At 39.8% G+C, this 20,197-nt stretch overlaps 1 protein-coding gene across 1 annotated transcript in view; it reads right to left on the minus strand.

Moving 5' to 3' along the window:
- C4H1orf87 (chromosome 4 C1orf87 homolog) overlaps nt 1-20,197 on the minus strand; it is a 96,311-nt gene that overhangs the window by 15,779 nt on the left and 60,335 nt on the right. The window contains 1 exon segment of the mRNA XM_088834855.1: nt 13,297-13,361. Within this exon segment, the coding sequence (XP_088690981.1) occupies nt 13,297-13,361 (65 nt within the window).

Raw genomic sequence — 20,197 nt, forward strand, 5'->3', positions numbered from 1 at the left:
TGGCATTTCTAAAAGTCCCATAAGGAGAAAATGCAGGCTCGCCTCCTTGGTTTCTTTTAAGCTTTCCTTTCTCCTTCCTAATGCCTATAAGCATATTTTAAAAGGTAATGGTTTTCACATGTGGAAATTGAGAAATCCAAGGTAGGGATGGTTCTTTTTCTTTCTAACACAGCAGGAAGGACAAATAATAACCATCTGTCTAGTCTGCCTTGAAGATTTGCATTGGAGGAAACAGGCCAAGCTGGCTTCTAGAGATCTACAGGTATTGCAAGGGCCAGGTTTTACAGGGCTTCCAGTGGATTCTGAGAGTTACACAGCCAGCCCTACCATTTCTCCCCACACCCCCCACTAATAACTTGAAATCAGTCGTCTTCAGCACTGGCGCTAAAATGCTCCCACCTGGAGAGCTTTAAAAATTACCAGTGCCTAGGTGTCACACCTGGAGAAGGCAATGGCAAGCCACTCCAGTACTCTTGCCTAGAAAATCCCATGGACAGAGGATCCTGGTAGGCTGCAGTCCATGGGGTCGCTACAAGTCGGACACGACTGAGAGACTTCACTTTCACTTTTCACTTTCACGCATTGGAGAAGGAAATGGCAACCCACTCCAGTGTTCTTGCCTGGAGAATCCCAGGGATGGCAGAGCCTCCTGGGCTGCCATCTATGGGGTCGCACGGAGTTGGACATGACTGAAGTGACTTAGCAGCAGCAGCAGCAGCAGGTGTCACACCAGACCAATTATATCAGAATTTCTAGGGGGTAAGAACCCAGTCTGGGACTTCTAAAAAATTCCCAGGTAAACCTAAAATAAAGTCATAGATAAAAACTGATTTAAAAAATTAAATAATATCATTTGCAGCAATGTGAACAGACCCAGAGATTATCATACTAAGTGAAGTAAGTAAAAAAGAGAAAGACAAATATATGTGGAATCTAAAAAAAGTGATACAAATGAATTTATAAAACAGAAAGTGATACAAATGAACTTTTATAAAACAGAACTTATAAAACTTATAAAAACTCACAGACATAGAAAATAAATTTAAGGTTATCAAAGGAGAAAGGGTGGGGAGGAATAAATTGGTTATTTGAGATTGGTAGATAAACAGTAAGGACCTGCTGTGTAACACATGGAACTATATTGAATACCTTGTAATAGCTTAGAGTGTAAAGGCATCTGAAAAGCTGTAGTGGTGGTTCAGTTGCTAAGATGTGTCTGACTCTTTGTGACTCCATGGACTGTAGCCTGCCAGGCTCCTCTCTTTATGGGATTTCCCAGGCAAGAATACGGAAGTGAGTTGCCGTTTCTTTCTTGAGGGGATCTTCCCAACCCAGGGATCAAACCCATGTCTTCTGCATTGCAGGTGGATTCTTTACCACTGAGCTACTATGGAAGCCCCGTATGTGTGTGCGTGCACATGTATGAAATTAAAAGATGCTTGCTCCTTGTAAGGAAAGCTATGGCAAACCTAGACAGTGTATTCAAAAGCAAAGGCATCACTTTGCTGACAAAGGTCCATCTAGTCAAAGCTATGGTTTTTCCAGTAGTCATGTATGGATATGAGAGTTGGCCATAAAGAAGGTTGAGTGTCGAAGAATTGATGCTTTTAAATTGTGGTACTGGAGACGACTCTTGAGAGTCCCTTGGACTGCAAGAAGATCAAACTAGTCAATCCTAAAGGAAATCAACCCTGAATATTCATTAGAAGGACTGATGCTGAAGCTGAAGCTCCAATACTTTAGTCATCTGATGTGAAGAGCTGACTCACTGGATGCTGGGAAAGACTGAAGGTAAAAGGAGAAGAGGGACGCAGAAGATGAGATGGTTGGATGGTGTCACCAACTCAATGGACATGAATTTGAACAAACTCAGGGAGATAGTGAAGGACAGAGAAGCCTTGTGTTCTGCAGTCCATGGGTCTCTCAAAGAGTCAGACACAACTAAGCAACTGAACAACAACCTGCTATAGTTTCTTGGGTAGTAAAATTCTTTCCTTGGCAGGACCTCGCAAAAGAGAGTGCTATGGAGGGATGATAAGCCTAGCTCCCAGAGATATTTTGCTGTTACAGGAGTGCCCAGTGCAGCTGGACACCAACATTTAGAGCCCTAAGATGATGCCCATACCAGATAAAGGAAGCAGAGAGCCAGAGAGCATATTCTTGACCTGACACTTTAAGTGAAAGTCGCTCAGTTGTGTCTGATTCTTTGCAACACCATGGACTTAGTCCATGGAATTCTCCAGGCCAGAATACTGGAGTGGGTAGCTTTTCCCTTTTCCAGGGGATCTTCCCAACCCAGGGATTGAACCCAGGTCTCCCATATTGCAGGCAGATTCTTTACCAGCTGAGTCACAGGGAAGCCGAATGGCTAGATAAAACCATTATAGCTCTTGCTGCTGCCAGAGTTCTCAGTTACATAAACCAAAAATCTGGCTTTTCTGTTCCTTCAATATAAGCAGTTATAACTAGGAATGACTATGGATTTTTTTACCCTTAATAAAAGCGAGGTTAAACTCAGCCATTTTTCTATGTTATCTTGAGTGATGGGCCATTGATAAATGTTGGGGGGATCAGTGAGCCTCCGAGGCCACCATCATTCCCTTCTAATTTCCTCCCATCTGCAGTCATGCGATAGCCCTGTTCCTTGCTTCCTGCTTCCCCTCTTCTTCTGTCTCACTTCACCGGCTCCATTGTGAAGAGATTCAAAGTTGGATCGTACTTCTTTTTTTTTTTTTTTTTTATCTAAAAAAGAATTTTATTAAAAAAGCACAAATGCAAAGAAATGAACAGAGGAAAATCCATGCGTCGAACCTGGACTGGTCACTTATGATAATATACATGCTACAATTCCATTCTCTCCAATCATTCCACCTTCACCCTCTCCCACAAAGTCCCAAAGACTGTTCTATATGCCTATGTCTCTTTTGCAGTCTCTTATACAGAGTTCAGGTTACCATTTTTCTAAATTCGATATATATGCGTTAATATACGGTATTGATGTTCTTCTTTCTGGCTTACTTCACTCTGTATAATTGGCTCCAATTTCATCCACCTCATTAAAACTGATTCAAATGCATTCTTTTTGATGGCTGAGAAATACTCCATTGTGTATATGTACCAAAGCTTTCTTATCCATTCATCTGCAGATGGACATCTAGGTTGCTTCCATGTCCTGGCTATTATAAACAGTGCTGCAATGAACATTGGAGTACATGTGTCTCTTTCAATTCTGGTTTCCTCGGTGTGTATGCCCAGGAGTGCGATCGCTGGATCATATGGCAGTTCTATTTCCAGTTTTCTGAGGAATCTCCACACTGTTCTCCATAGTGGCTGTACTAGTTTGCATTCCCACCAACAGTGTAAGAGGGTTCCCTTCTCTCCACACCCTCTCCAGCACTTATTGCATGTAGACTTTTGGATAGCAGCCATTCTGACTGGTGTGAAATGGTATCTCATTGTGGTTTTGATTTGCATTTCTCTGATGATGAGGGATGTTGAGCATTTTTTCATGTGTTTATTAGCCATCTTTATGTCTTCTTTGGAGAAATGTCTGTTTAGTTCTTTGGCCCATTTTTTGATTGGGTCACTTAGTTTTCTGGAATTAAGCTGCAGGAGCTGCTTGTATAATTTGGAGATTAATCCTTTATCAGTTGCTTCATTTGCTATTATTGTCTCCCATTCTGAAGGTTGTCTTCTCACCTTGCTTAGAGTTTCCTTTGCTGTGCAGAAGCTTTTGATTTTAATTAGGTCCCATTTGTTTATTTTTGCTTTTATTTCCAATATTCTGGAAGGTGGGTCTTGGAGGATCCTGCTGTGATTTATGTCGGAGAGTGTTTTGCCTACGTTCTCCTCTAGGAGTTTTATAGTTTCTGGTCTTACATTTAGATCTTTAATCCATTTTGAGTTTATTTTGGTGTATGGTGTTAGGAAGTGTTCTAGTTTCATTCTTTTACAAGTGGCTGACCAGTTTTCCCAGCACCACTTGTTAAAGAGACTGTCTTTTCTCCATTTTATATTCTTGCCTCCTTTGTCGAAGATAAGGTGTCCATAGGAGCGTGGGTTTATCTCTGGGCTTTCTATTTTGTTCCATTGATCTATATTTCTGTCTTTATGCCAGTACCATACTGTCTTGATGACTGTGGCTTTGTAATAGAGCCTGAAGTCCGGCAGGTTAATTCCCCCAGTTCCATTCTTCTTCTTCAAGATTGCTTTGGCTATTCGAGGTTTTTTGTATTTCCATACAAATTGTGAGATTATTTGTTCTAGTTCTGTGAAAAATATTGTTGGTAGCTTGATAGGGATTGCATTGAATGTATAAATTACTTTGGGTAGTATACTCATTTTTACAATATTTATTCTTCCAATCCACGAACACGGTATATTTCTCCATCTATTCATGTCCTCTTTGATTACTTTCACTAGTGTTTTATAGTTTTCTATGTACAAGTCTTTTGTTTCCTTAGGTAGATATATTCCTAAGTATTTAATTGTTTTCATTGCAACAGTGAATGGAATAGTTTCCTTAATTTCTCTTTCTAGTTTCTCATTATTAGTGTATAGGAATGCAAGGGATTTCTGTGTGTTGATTTTATATCCTGCAACTTTGCTGTAATCATTGATTAGCTCTAGTAGTTTTCTGGTAGAGTCTTTAGGGTTTTCTGTGTAGAGGATCATGTCATCAGCGAACAGTGAAAGCTTTACTTCTTCTTTTCCAATTTGTATTCCTTTTATGTCTTTTTCTGCTCTGATTGCTGTGGCCAAAACTTCCAGAACTATGTTGAATAGTAGTGGTGAGAGTGGGCACCCTTGTCTTGTTCCTGACTTTAGGGGAAATGCTTTCAGTTTTTCACCATTGAGGATAATGTTTGCTGTGGGTTTGTGATATATAGCTTTTATTATGTTGAGGTATGTCCCTTCAATTCCCACTTTCTGGAGAGTTTTTATCAAAAATGGATGTTGAATTTTGTCGAAGGCTTTCTCTGCATCTATTGAGATAATCATATGATTTTTATTTTTCAGTTTGTTAATGTGGTGTATTACGTTGATTGATTTGCGTATATTGAAGAATCCTTGCATTCCTGGGATAAAGCCCACTTGGTCATGATGTATGATCTTCTTAATGTGTTGTTGGATTCTGATTGCTAGAATTTTGTTAAGGATTTTTGCATCTATGTTCATCAGTGATATTGGCCTATAGTTTTCTTTTTTTGTGGGGTCTTTACCAGGTTTTGGGATTAGGGTGATGGTGGCCTCATAGAATGAGTTTGGAAGTTTCCCTTCCTCAGCTATTTTCTGGAAGAGTTTGAGTAGAATAGGTGTTAGCTCTTCTCTAAATTTTTGGTAGAATTCAGCTGTGAAGCCGTCTGGACCTGGGCTTTTATTTGCTGGGAGATTTTTGATTACAGTTTCAATTTCCGTGCTTGTGATGGGTTTGTTCAGATTTTCTATTTCTTCCTGGTTCAGTTTTGGAAAGTTGTACTTTTCTAGGAATTTGTCCATTTCTTCCAGGTTATTCATTTTATTGCCATATAATTGCTGATAGTATTCTCTAATAATCCTTTGTATTTCTGTGTTGTCAGTTGTGATCTCTCCATTTTCATTTCTAATTTTATTGATTTGGTTCTTCTCCCTTTGTTTCTTGATGAGTCTGGCTAGTGGTTTGTCAATTTTATTCACCTTCTCAAAGAACCAGCTTTTGGCTTTGTTGATTTTTGCTATGGTCTCTTTTGTTTCTTTTGCATTTATCTCTGCCCTAATTTTTATGATTTCTTTCCTTCTACTGACCCTGGGGTTCTTCATTTCTTCCTTTTCTAGTTGCTTTAGATGTAGAGTTAGGTTATTTAGTTGACTTTTTTCTTGTTTCTTGAGGTATGCCTGTATTGTTATGAACTTCCCCCTTAGCACTGCTTTTACAGTGTCCCAGAGGTTTTGGGTTGTTGTGTTTTCATTTTCATTCATTTCTATGCATATTTTGATGTCTCTTTTGATTTCTTCTATGATTAGTTCATTATTCAGCAGCGTGTTGTTCAGTCTCCATATGTTGGCACTTATAACAGTTATTCTCCTGTAATTGAGATCTAATCTTACTGCATTGTGATCAGAAAAGATGCTTGGAATGATTTCAATTTTTTTGAATTTACCAAGGCTAGATTTATGTCCCAGGATGTGATCTATCCTGGAAAAGGTTCCGTGTGCGCTTGAGAAAAAGGTGAAATTCATTGTTTTGGGGTGAAATGTCCTATAGATATCTATTAGGTCTAACTCTTCTATTATATCATTTAAAGATTGTGTTTCCTTGTTAATTTTCTGTTTAGTTGATCTATCCATAGATGTAAGTGGGGTGTTAAAATCTCCAACTATTATTGTGTTATTGTTAATTTCCCCTTTCATACTTGTTAGTAATTGTCTTACATATTGCGGTGCTCCTATGTTAGGTGCATAAATATTTATAATTGTTATATCTTCTTCTTGGATTGATCCTTTGATCATTATGTAGTTTCCTTCTTTGTCTCGTTTCACAGCCTTTGTTTTAAAGTCTATTTTATCTGATATGAGTATTGCTACTCCTGCTTTCTTTTGGTCTCTATTTGCATGGACTATCTTTTTCCAGCCCTTCACTTTCAGTCTGTATGCGTCCCTCGTTTTGAGGTGGGTCTCTTGTAGACAACATATATGGGGGTTTTGTTTTTGTATCCATTCAGCCAGCCTTTGTCTTTTGGTTGGGGCATTCAACCCATTTACATTTAAGGTAATTATTGAAAAGTAGGATCCCGTAGCCATTTTCTTTATTGCTTTGGGTTCAAGTTTATACACTCTTTCTGTGATTCCTGTCTATAGAAGATCCTTTAGCATTTGTTGGAGAGCTGGTTTGGTGATGCTGAATTCCCTCAGCTTTTGCTTGTCTGTAAAGCTTTTGATTTCTCCTTCATATTTGAATGAGATCCTTGCTGGGTATAGTAATCTGGGCTGTAGGGTATTTTCTTTCATCACTTTAAGTATATCTTGCCACTCCCTTCTGGCCTGAAGAGTCTCTGTTGAAAGATCAGCTGTTATCCTTATGGGAATCCCCTTGAGTGTTATTTGCTGCTTTTCCCTTGCTGCTTTTAATATTTGTTCTTTGTGTTTGATCTTTGTTAATTTGATTAATATGTGTCTTGGAGTATTTCGCCTTGGGTTTATCCTGTTGGGGACTCTCTGGATTTCTTGGACTTGGGTGATTATTTCTTTCCCTATTTTAGGGAAGTTTTCAACTATTATCTCCTCAAGTATTCTCTCATGGTCTTTCTTTTTGTCTTCTTCTTCTGGGACTCCTATGATTCGAATGTTGGAGCGTTTAACATTGTCCCAGAGGTCTCTAATATTGTCCTCATTTCTTTTAATTCGTTTTTCTTTTTTCCTCTCTGTTTCATTTATTTCTACAATTCTATCTTCTAGTTCGCTTATCCTGTCTTCTGCTTCTGTTATTCTAGTGTTTGTTCCCTCCAGAGTGTTTCTGATCTCATCTATTGCATTATTCATTGTATATTGACTCTTTTTTATTTCCTCTAAGTCCTTATTAAATCTTTCTTCCATCTTCTCAATCCTTTTATCCAGGTTATTTATCTGTAACTCCATTTTACTTTCAAGATTTTGAATCATTTTCACCATCAAAATTCAAAATTCTTTATCAGGTAGATTCCCTATATCATCTTCTTTTGTTTGTGTTGGTGGGCAATTATCTTGTTCCTTTACTTGCTGGGTATTTCTCTGCCTCTTCATCTTGCTTATATTGCTTTGCTTGGGGTGTCCTTTCCCTCTTCTTGCAGTTTGTGGAGTTCTCTTTATTATGTAGTTTCTTCGCTGTGTGTGGGGTTGGACAGGTGACTTGTCCGGGTTCCCTGGTTAGGGAAGCATGTGTCAGTGTTCTGGTGGGTGGAGCTGGATTTCTTCTCTTTCCTTTAGAAGACAGTGGGCTACTTTTCTGGGAGCCTGATGTCCTCTGCCAGTATTCAGAAGTTGTTTTGTGGATTTTACTCCACGTTCAAATGTTCTTCTGATGAATTTGTGGGGAAGAAAGTGGTCTCGCCGTCTTGTTCCTTCCTCCCCAGAACACTGGATTCTTATATTCCACTTGGTCGTGGAGTATGTCTTCCCAGTTGCTCCAGCAAGGCGCAGCCGCTGCAGCTTACCCTGGACGAGGGGTATCTCCTCAAGGCCGCCCCTCCTGCTCTGAATGTGGATCAGCTCCTCCCGGCCCTCCGGTGCCCAAGCAGCCACCGCCTCCTGGACGTGGTACAGCTCCTCTCGGCCACCGCCCTAACTCTGGGCGCGGGGCAGCTCCTCTCAGCCACGATTCTGCACGTGGTCGGTTGCGCCGGGAGCCGGGCGTCTCTCGCGTCTGCGCCGCCGGGAGCCGGGCGTCTCTCGCGTCTGCGCCGCCGGGAGCCGGGCGTCTCTCGCGTCTGCGCCGCCGGGAGCCGGGCGTCTCTCCGGATCGTACTTCATTTTTGTAAAATACTACTTTAGATCTTAGAACATCTGTATCTGGAGGGGTCTAAGCTCTTTTGTATTTGTCTTGATGGGAGTTTGCAACACTTCTTGGATCTATGGCTTGAGATATTTTATCACTGTTGGCAATTTTCAGTCATAATTTTCTTCAGTATTGCTTCAGCACTACTCTCTTCCTCCTATCATTCTGTAACTTCATTACATGTGTGTTGGATATTGTCACCATTTCCTGTATATGTTTTATATTCTCTTTTTGCATATTTCATCATCTTGTCTCATTCATACTTCAATGTGAATATTTCCTACTGTGAATATTTCATATTCTAGTTCACTGATTCTCTCTTCAGATACGCCCAGTTTTTTGTTAAACCCATCTATTGAGTTTTAAAATTAATTATTAAAAAAATTTTTTTTGTTCTACATATTCTTTTTATAGATTCAAATTATTTGCTGAAAATTCTCCATCTTATTAATTTTCTCAAACATATTAATTACAGTTATTTGAAAATCCATGTCCTCTCTTATACCATTGCTGATGATTTCTAATTGAATGCTGGAAACATTTTGTATGGATAATTTTAGTGATTTTATGAGATGTTAACTTCTTATACAGAGGGGATTTTCCTCTTTTCTATCTGGTTGTTCAATTTGAATTCCAAATAATAGCCTTCAAAGAAATATTATTTTGTATTTTATCTTGTCTTCTGGTTGATCTTGCCAAGGTTCTAATCCTTAGTCTAAGTTACAGACATTAAGTATTTATGTGATATGCAAATATCATATGTACATTAAAAGCAAGTTCATAGAATTTTTGTGATTCCAGATGTGATCAAGTTTATAATATGAGGCAGTATATATTAAAATGAATCATTTAAATCAGGTTGTCATAGAATCTTCTAATGAAAATGGGAATGAGAAAATTCACAGTTCTACACACTCCAAATGCATAGCTATCTTTAGTTTCTTACAATATCCCTTCTTTCCTTTGATGACACTTACCTGTTGGGCTAAAGAACCAGCAAACAAAATGGCCCACTCTGTACCTAACAGCATTTAATAATCATAGCTCCAGCAATATAGGAATGGGAAGAGATCAAGACTTTAAGTTTCTCAGTAAGCCACAGGCTGTCAAAACAATGCAAAACAGTACCACTATGCTCCTGTTGCTCTGTAGAGTGTAATACTGCCTAACAATTTTTGTTTGTTAGACTTACAATCACCCTGTGAGATTCTAGGTTCTGCTAATAGTACACCTTTCTCTATGTTCCTTCAGCCCTGAGGATGATAGCTGCTTTCTATAGTTACTAATATCTGGGTTATCTCACGGTCATGGGTTGAAATATATCCTTTAAACAGGTACCACCGAAACCTGTTAATAAGGCCCCGTTTGAAAACAACTTAAGATGTAATCAAGTTAGGATGACATCATTATGGATTTGGGTGGGCCCAGACTTGAATGAACAGTAGTGTCTTTGTACAAAGAAAAGAGAGGGAGGGTTTAGACACAGGTACAAAAGAGAGGCAGAGAGGGAAGAAGGCCATAGGAAGACAGAGGCAGAGATTGTAGTTATGTAACCATAAGCCAAGAACAGCCTGGGGCCACCAGAAGCTGGGAGAGGCAAGGAAACACTCTTTCCTAGAGCTCTGAGAGGGAACATGGCCCTCCTGACACCTTGATTTCTGAGTTATAATGTCCAGAACCATGAGAGAAGAAATTTCTGTTATTTTAGGCCACTCGTTTTCTGACTTCATTATGACAAATGCCCTAGGAAATGAATACACTCATTATTCTCATTTTGTGCTTTCAGTCTTCTAATTATGGATAATAACAAATCCCTCAACCCCCTGCTATAAATACCTAGTGAGGTTTCTGTTTTTCACTGGAATCCAAACTGATACACTACACTTCCCACCAAACTCTCAGTACCTTGTATTTTGATTCAAAGGGTAACCAGTAAATGGTTGATGGATGTACTAAATAGAGAATTGCAACAACAGATTAGTATCAATGCATATTTTTTCACCTGTCATATTTAACACTTGTTAATTGCTAAATATTTTGCCCAATTCATCTTCATCATTTCACTTAATAATATATCTTGGAAATCTTCCTGTATTAGATCAGCCATGTGATTTTACAGCTGCATAGTTATATTAACTGGATATACTGTAATTTAATAAAATGGTCCTTGAAGGATCTTGGCTTCCCTGGTGGTTCAAATGGTAAAGAATCCTCCTTCAACATGGGAGACCTGGGTTTGATCCCTGGATTGGGAAGATTTCCTGGAGAAGGGAATGGCCCCCAGCTCCAGTATTCTTGCCTAGAGAATCCCCATGGACAGAGGAGCCTGACAGGTTATAGTCCATGGGGTTGCAGAATCGGACATGACTGAGTGACTAAGCACACAGCAGACACAAAAATTATACCATTGTATATAAATCTTGGAGAGCTTTTTGGTGAGATATTAGTAGGGAAAGTACCTAGCTATAGGATTCCCAGATCTAAGGGACTATGCAACTGAAATTCTACGAAGTAATATCAACTTCTTTTATAAATGAACTACATCCATCAGTTCAGTTCAGTCGCTCAGTCATGTCTGACTCTCCGCGACCCCATGAATCACAGCACGCCAGGCCCCCCTGTCCATCACCAACTCCCGGAGTTCATTCAAACTCATGTCCACAGAGTCGGTGATGCCATCCAGCCATCTCATTCTCGGTCGTCCCCTTCTCCTCCCGCCCCCAACCCTTCCCAGCATCAGAGTCTTTTCCAGTGAGTCAACTCGTCGCATGAGGTGGCCAAAGTATTGCAGTTTCAGCTTCAGCATCAGTCCTTCCAATGAACACCCAGGATCGATCTCCCTTAGAATGGACTGGTTGGATCTCCTTGTGGTACAAGGGACTCTCAAGAGTCTTCTCCAGCACCACAGTTCAAAAGCATCAATTCTTCAGCGATCAGCTTTCTTCACAGTCCAACTCTCACATCCATACATGACCACTGGAAAAACCATAGCCTTGACTAGATGGACCTTTGTTGGCAAAGTAATGTCTCTGCTTTTTAAAATATTATCAAGGTAGATCATAACTTTCCTTCCAAGGAGTAAGCATCTTTTAATTTCCTGGCTGCAGTCAGCATCTGCAGTGATTTTGGAGCCCCCCAAAATAAAGTCTGACACTGTTTCCACTGTTTTTCCATCTATTTCCCATGAAGTGATGGGACCAGATGCCATGATCTTTGTTTTCTGAATGTTGAGCTTCAAGCCAACCTTTTCATTCTCCTCTTTTACTTTCATCAAGAGGCTTTTGAGTTCCTCTTCACTTTCTGCCATAAGGGTTATGTCATCTGCATATCTGAGATTATTGATATTTCTTCCAGCAATCTTGATTCCAGCTTGTGCTTCTTCCAGCCCAGCTCAGACTGGAGTGCAGAGTACATTATGAGGAACTACATCCATATTAAAGGGCTATTTCTACATAATGCTTCGTGATATACTACATGAATGAATGGATAAAGAAGCTGTGGTACATGTATGTGATGGAATATTACTCAGCCATAAAAAGGAACACATTTGAGTCAGTCCTAATGAGGTGGGTGAACCTAGAGCCTATTATACAGAGTGAAGTAGTCAGAAAGAGAAAAACAAATATTGTATACTAATGCATATATATGGAATTTAGGAAGATGGTACTGGTGAACCTATTTGCAGAGCATCAGTGGAGACCCAGATGTCGAGAACAGACATATGGACACAGCTGGGGTGGGGGAGGAAGGAGAGAGTGTGATATATGGAGAGAGTAACATGGAAACATAAAAACAGCTATTTTAACTTGTGTAAACTGGATAGCCAATGGGAACTTGCTGTATGACTCAGGGAACTAAACCAGGGCCCAATAACAACCTAGAGAGGAGGGATGGGGAGGGAGGTGAGAGGGATGTTCAAGTGGGAGGGAACATGGGTAAACCTATGGCTGATTCATGTTGATGTTTGGTAGAAACCAACACAATATTGTAAAGCAATTAACCTTCAATTAAAAATAAATAAACTCTTTAACTTAAAAAAATCCTGGGAATTATGCCTTCTATGATCTAACTGACCTAAAAAAATAGCCATTAATGCAAACTTCACTATTAATTTTTCTTCACTGTTACTCCTTGGAAGGAAAGTTATGACCAACCTAGATAGCATATTAAAAAGAAGACATTACTTTGCCAACAAAGGTCCGTCTAGTCAAGGCTATGGTTTCTACCATGGTCATGTATGGATGTGAGAGTTGGACTATGAAGAAAGCTGATCGCCAAAGAATTGATGCTTTTGAACTGTGGTGCTGGAGAAGACTCTTGAGAGTCCCTTGTACCGCAAGGAGATCCAACCAGTCCATTCTAAAGGAGATCAATCCTGGGTGTTCATTGGAAGGACTGATGCTAAAGCTGAAACTCCAATACTTTGGCCACCTCATGGGAAGAGTTGACTCACTGGAAAAGACTCTGATGCTAGGAGGGATTGGGGGCAGGAGGAGAAGGGGATGACAGAGAATGAGATGGCTGGATGGCATCACCGACTCGATGGACATGAGTTTGAGTGAACTCCGGGAGTTGGCGATGGACAGGGAGGCATGGCATGTTGTGATTCATGGGGTCGCAAAGAGTCGGACACGATTGAGCAACTGAACTGAACTGAACTGAAGCCACTTACATTTCTGGGAGCAAGGAGGTGAAATCCAACAAACAGACCATTGGAGCTAAGTCACAGCATCAACAAGAGCTCTGAGAATGGGAGGTCTCTTAAGGAACAAAATAACCAGACTCACCTGGAGGGAAATCAGATGACAAATCAGAGGAAGCTGTGCCCAACCACTCAACAAAATTCTCCCATCTATGCAAGAAAAGGAAACATAGTATCTGTGATCAAAGTAGGAAACTCTGAAAGAATGTACAAAAAAGCTTAAAAGTTATATAGACTGTGATATCATAGGAATTTTTTGATGCCTCTATCATTAGGGGTGCAGTGAAGGAAATGGAAGCTACTTTATGTGTCTCAGGGATTCCCTGGTGGCTCAGACAGTAAAGAGTCTGCCTGCAATGCAGGAGACCCGAGTTTGATCCCTGGGTTGGGAAGATCCCCTGGAGAAAGAAATGGCAACCCACTCCAGTATTCTTACCTGGATAATCCTATGGACAGAGGAGCCTGGGGGGGCTACAATCCATGGGGTCAAAAAGAGTTGGACAACTGAGAAACTTCATTTTCTTTCTTTCTTTTCTTCTTAGGTGTTTCTACTAGAAATGGAAATTAAGTGCCCATAAAATTATTGCAGGGGCTAGTAGAATGGGGTTGGTGTCTGCCGATGGGCTAAGGGTTAGGTGTCAGAAGATGTAGTTCAGAATCCAGGGAACTGCAGGAAATTGTAGCTGATATCTCAGTTGCCCTTGACCATGAGTTTGGTGACTAGACAGTATCGATGGCATTCTGACCACTGCAAAAACTGAGGGTCTGGAGTTGCTACAACTGCAGGAAAGTAATATATACTTAAAATGTCCCTGCCCCTCTCGCCACTCTTTCTGCCTTTCAAATCTCATGCAGTGGCATCCCAGTGATGGAACTTAAATCAATTCCAGAACCTCAATGTCAAGGGAGCTTTGGAAATGTTCTTTATAGGCTTCTCAAGTATGGGAAGTATTACAACACAGGAAAGAACATAGAAGGGGATAGAAATGGGTGCTAAGTGCAAATAGACAATATTTAGTGAAATCCCCAAGCAGAAATTGCATGGAGCAATGTGTGGGCATGTGTTAATCAGGGAGTCATTTAAAACTTACAAGTAATTTAGGAACACTTTGGTAGGAAAAACAACTTACATTTGCTTGCCCAGCATCCATTCTCCATTTAAATAAAAATATGCTTCTCTAGGATACTGGGCCATAATCAATGTCCTATACCCTTCTCTAGCCAGTGTTGTGATCCACCCTGTCTAACTGATCTCAGTCTATCACTTTCCCATCCTTCTCTCCCTTCTTCCCTCTCTCCCACCCTCTGTGTTTCTCCTTATTTTTTGGTTTCAATGCTTCCCAAAGTTTCATTCTTCCCTAATTTTGCGTGTAACTTTGTATCTTTTTGAAATATTTCTTTTTGCTTATGCTAGCAAGACAGTTCTGTTGCTAGCAACCAAACTTTAAGTGAAAAGAATTTTTAGCACCTCTGTGCACATCAGAGAAGGAAATGGCAACCCACTCCAGTGTTCTTGCCTGGACAATCCCAGGGACGGGGGAACCTGGTGGGCTTCCATCTATGGGGCCACACAGAGTCGGACACGACTGAAATGACTTAGCAGCAGCAGCCCATCAGTAGCCAAGCAAATATAAACAGCCAGTTGCAAGAATATGTCCTAGGTTGTCTAGAAGAATTTTAATGTCGTGTGATTTTATTCTCTTTATTTTTAATTGAAGTATATTTGATTTATAAACACAGACACACACACACACATATATATGTGTGTATGCATATTTAGGATCCCTGGGTGGTGGTAGTGGTAAGGAACTCACATACCAGTGCAGGAGACAGAAGAGACATGGGTTTGATCCCTCAGTCGAGGAGATCCCCTGGAGGACATGGCATCCCATGCTAGTATTCTTGTCTGGGGAATCCCCATGGGCAGAGGAGCCTGGTGGGCTACAGTTCACAGCGTCACACAGAGCTGGGCACAACTGAAGCATCTTAGCAGGCATGCATGGATGTACATGTACAAACACGCTTTTTCCGATTTTTTTCCCTTATAGGTTCTTACTATCTAATTCCTGTATAGTATAGTATAGTTCCCTGTGCTATATAGTAGTCCCTGTTGGTTATTGATGTCATACACTGTTGTTGTTCAGTTGCTCAGTCATGTCTGACTCTTTGTGACCCTGTGGACGTCAGCACACCAGGTCTCCCTGTCCTTCACCATTTCCCAGAACTTGCTCAAGCTCATGTTCATCTAGTCAGTGATGCCATTCAACCATCTCATCCTTTGTCGTCCCCTTGTCCTCCTGCTTTCTTTCCCAGCATCAGGGTCTTTTCTAATGAGTCGGCTCTTCACATCACGTGGCCAAAGTATTGACTCTTCAGCTTCAGCATCAATCCTTCCAATGAATATTCAGGGTAGATTTCCTTTAGGATTGACTGGTTTGATCTCCTTGCAGTCCAAGGGAATCTCAAGAGCCTTCTCCAACATCACAGTTCAAAAGCATTCATTCTTTGGCGCTCAGCTTTCCTTATGGCCCAACTCTCACATCCATACATGACTAATGGAAAAACCATAGCTTTGACTATATGGACCTTTGTTGGCAAAGTAATGTCTCTGCTTTTTAATGTGCTTTCTAGGTTGGTCATAACTTTTCTTCCAAGGAGCAAGTGTCTTTTAATTTCATGGCTTCAGTCACCATTGCAGTGATTTCGGAGCCCAGGAATTTAAAGTCTGTTACTATTTCCATTGTTTCCCCTTCTATTTGCCATGAAGTGATGGAACCAGATGATATGATATTAGTTTTTGAATGTTGAGTTGTAAGCCAGCTTTTTCACTCTTCTTTTTCACCTTCATCAAGAGGATCTTTAGTTCTTCTTTGCTTCATATACAGCAGTGTGTATATATTAATCCCAAATTCCTAATTTATTCCTCCACTCCTTTCCCCTTTGGTAATCATAAATTTGTTTTCTGTATCTGTGGATCTACTTTTGTTTTGTATAAGTTCACTTGTATCATTTTTTTCCCCCTCAGATTCCACACATAAGCAATATCATATGCTATTTCTTTTTCTCTTTTTGCCATGGTTCACTTAGTATGATGATCTCTGGGTTCATGCATGTTGTTGCAAATGGCATTATTTCATTCTTTTTATAGCTGAGTAATATTACTTTGTAATATCTTCTTTATCCATTCATCTGTTGATGGACATTTAGGTTTCTTCCATTTTGTGGCTATTGTAAATAGTGCTGCAGTGAACACTGGGGTGCATGGATCTTTTCAAACTCAGATTTTCTCCAGATACATGCCCAGGAGTAGGATTGCTGGGTTGTATGGTAGTTTTTTAATATTTTTTAAGGAACCTCCATAAATTCATTAGATATGTAACTAGTTTGTTTTGCTTATACTTAATAAAACTTTTCTATACCTAGCATCACAAATCAGAAAAGTTCTTTGTCAGTGTAGAAAATATAACCTTCAGAACTTCATGTCACTTTGGGCACAAGAAGAGACAAGGCATAGGTAAGCAGAACCACCAGCCAGATAAGCTGATGATTATATCAGCTGCTACAAGGGCTAGGCCTGGAAAAGAAGGTTGGAAAAGTAGCACTCTCTAGGAATTTTAATTAACATACAAAGATCTGATATTAGCACAGATTTGGAAATAAACTTAAGGAGAAGCGTCTCCTGTCTGCTACACTTCTTGAAATTCCTTCCTCTTAGGAGGGCCAGGCTTAAGACTACAACATCTGACCTGCTGAACAACAACACAACAACAAAAACCCAGATCCATTGAAATTTCCACATTGCATAACATCTACTTTTTAGAGCTGTTAGAATTTAGCAAATATTTGGCAAGGTTTCTGGACAAAATGGCACCAGACACTCTCATGCCCCCTTCTTGAATATTTGCTGATAGAAGGGGAAGGAAATGCAGGACATTTTTCTAAGTACTGAACTTAGACATTGCCTGATTTAAGTGGTATGTGACCAATGAAGTCCTTAAGGTCCTCTAATAAAATATCTTCTTTATCCCATACTCTTTACATTACTCTAGAACCTCCAAAGAGCCCTTGACATCTTAAACATAACAATGGGGTTTTGCTGCCACAAAAGGCAATATAATTCTAATCACAGTAGCAGGTGCCAGATTCCCCATGTTGAGTCAGAGAGGTCAGGATTGAAGGACAAGGTCTGTGAACCTGATTCTAGATTCAGGCAGATCGGAGTTCAAATTCTAATGTCACCCAAACTTTTAAAATGGCCTTTCATGATCATTCTGAGTCTCTTGTGGGCATTCTCTCATTTAATTGAGACAACCATCTCATGAGACATGTAAATGACTTGCCCGTGGACATGCTTATTAATGGGGCAGCCAGGATTTAAACTCTGACTCCAAATCCTGCACCCTTAGCCACTGTACTCTATGGCCTTACACATGAAATGTAATATAACTTGGTTTCAGTTATATTTCCCCCTCTTTAGAATTCCATGAACATGGTTCCAGGGTCTTCTGATGTTTATTATTGTAGTTTTTTTTATTTAACTTTAAACTTTATTATGGTGTTTAAATGCCAGATTGAAAGAAGCAAACTACAGTTGACCCTGAAAAGTGTGATGAGGGGTAGGGTGTGTTAAGGGTACTAACTCTCTACCCAGTCAAAAATTCATGTATAATTTATAGTTGGTCCTCCATATTAGAGGTTCCCCCTTTCCACTGGTCCACTCTACAGAAGTATGAGGTCAGTCTTGTTTGGATATATTTATAATTAATTTTTTATTTATTTGCTTTTATTTAGTTTAATTTTGTTTTGGCTACATCCTTAAATAATTCACATTGTCTCAGTAGCACAAAAGTTTTGTCTGGAGAAACATGGATTTTTTCCCCTTAATTTAGTTTATATCTTAATGAATTCATTGTCTGCACACAAGGTTTTTCTTTTTTCTTACTTCTGCAAAGTTTCTTTAGCTGTGACCTTTTGTTTCACGTCTTGTCCAGTTCTTCTAGTTTCATTCCACAATATCAAAGCATCTTAGGTTCAATCTCTATTCTTATTCTTTTATCTCTACTATTCTTTTTCATTCTTTCCTCTAGATTTTGTGTAAACTTCTCAATTCTGATGTTCTGAATTAGATTTATTCTAGTGTTAATTTTGCTAATCATTAATTTCTGGTTATCATATTTTCTTTTGTAAGTAATATTTTATTAAAACACAGTCCTGGCTATTTGTTATGTATTGTTTTTGGCTGCTTTCAGGCTACAATGACATAGTTGAATAGTTACAACAGATTATACACCCACAAATCCTATAAAATTTACTATGTGACCCTATATAAAAAAGGTTTGTGGACATAAACATTTAAATAAGTGTCTTAATATCATTGAATATCTAGCAATATTCAGCTTTCCTTTATTGTGTTATACTGTTTAAATTGATATATAATTGACATATAAAATATTAGCTTTGAGTGTACAACATAATGATTCGATATATGTATGGATTGCAGAATGATCACAATAAGTCTAGTTAACATCCAGCACCAAACATAGTTATAATCCCAGTTACCTCTTCATTATGCTGTAGAAGTTTCCGTTTCCTTGAAACTATCCACATTTCACCAAGTTCATTTTAATTTCTTCTTTTCACTTTAGTGCTTTTTGCATTTCATTTTAATAGTATTTTAATCTCATTATGCTTACTACTTTCCAATTCATTTCAACAGAGACATGGCTCTTTATATCCTATCAGTTCAGTTCAGTCGCTCAGTCGTGTCTGACTCTTTGCGACCCCATGAATCACAGCGTGCCAGGCCTCCCTGTCCATCACCAACTCCTGGAGTTCACTCAAACTCATGTCCATCGAGTCAGTGATGCCATCCAGCCATCTCATTCTCTGTCGTCCCTGTCTCCTCCTGCCCCCAATCCCTCCCAGCATCAGACTCTTTTCCAGTAAGTCAACTCATCGCAAGAGGTGGCCAAAGTATTGGAGTTTCAGTTTCAGCATCAGTCCCTCCAATGAACACCCAGGATTGATCTCCTCTAGAATGGACTGGTTGGATCTCCTTGCAGTCCAAGGGACTCTCAAGAGTCTTCTCCAACACCACAGTTCAAAAGCATCAATTATATAGAGAACACCAATGGCTTTCTAAATGTTTTCTAGTATCTAGAGTAAATCATTTTCAGAAGTTTGCTGTTATTTGGAGTCTGCGGGATCATGGTTACTTTCCTTGTTCTATAGTGTTTTTAAAAATTAGGCCTTACATGTTGGGATTTTCTCTTTATTTAGTGTCAAATGAGAAACTGTTCACATTCAATTCAACACAGTAGATGATTTTAATAGGTTTCCTTTGGCCCTACTCACTGCTCATTCAGTCCCTCAGTCAAGGGGCGAGTGACAATGCCTACCAATTGGTGCTCCTTAGACATTTTCCTGGTTCCTCTCAGTTGGGACCACTTCAGAGGTGGGATCTTCCCATCACAACTGTTGGATATCAGACACTATATTGGTGTAGTGTGTCATAATGGGTACACTTGTTGACCTGAAACAGACTGCCAGATATTTCTCCAGCAAAGACAGGTTTATTCAGGATCAGTAGAGATTTGTAATTTGTGGTCTCCAATCATGGTGAGCCATGCTCAAGTGCCCCAGACAGCAAGGGGAAGAGAACACACTTTTTATAGAAAGGAAAGGGGGGTTGGGAGGGCTACAGAAAACAAAGTGTCCATGGCTTCTCATTGGCTGAGTTCTTACCAAGAAGGAGGAATCTTCCTCGCTATTGAGTTCTAGTATCGTGGGGCATGAGAGCGCCCCCTTCTGGTCTCTCAGCTCTGACATTTCTGTATATTCATTTGTTACACACTTTCCAACATACACAACTACCAGGGAGCATCTCTTTCCGCTCCAACCTACGTGACGTTACATTTCCAGGATTACATTTCACCAGATGCAAATACCACAGCCGAGTTTAGCCATTCCTGCCTTCCTCACACCAA

This window comes from Moschus berezovskii, chromosome 4 (assembly GCF_049115385.1).
Source record: "Moschus berezovskii isolate FMDL1 chromosome 4, NW_MosBer_1.0, whole genome shotgun sequence".
Taxonomy (NCBI): domain Eukaryota; kingdom Metazoa; phylum Chordata; class Mammalia; order Artiodactyla; family Moschidae; genus Moschus; species Moschus berezovskii.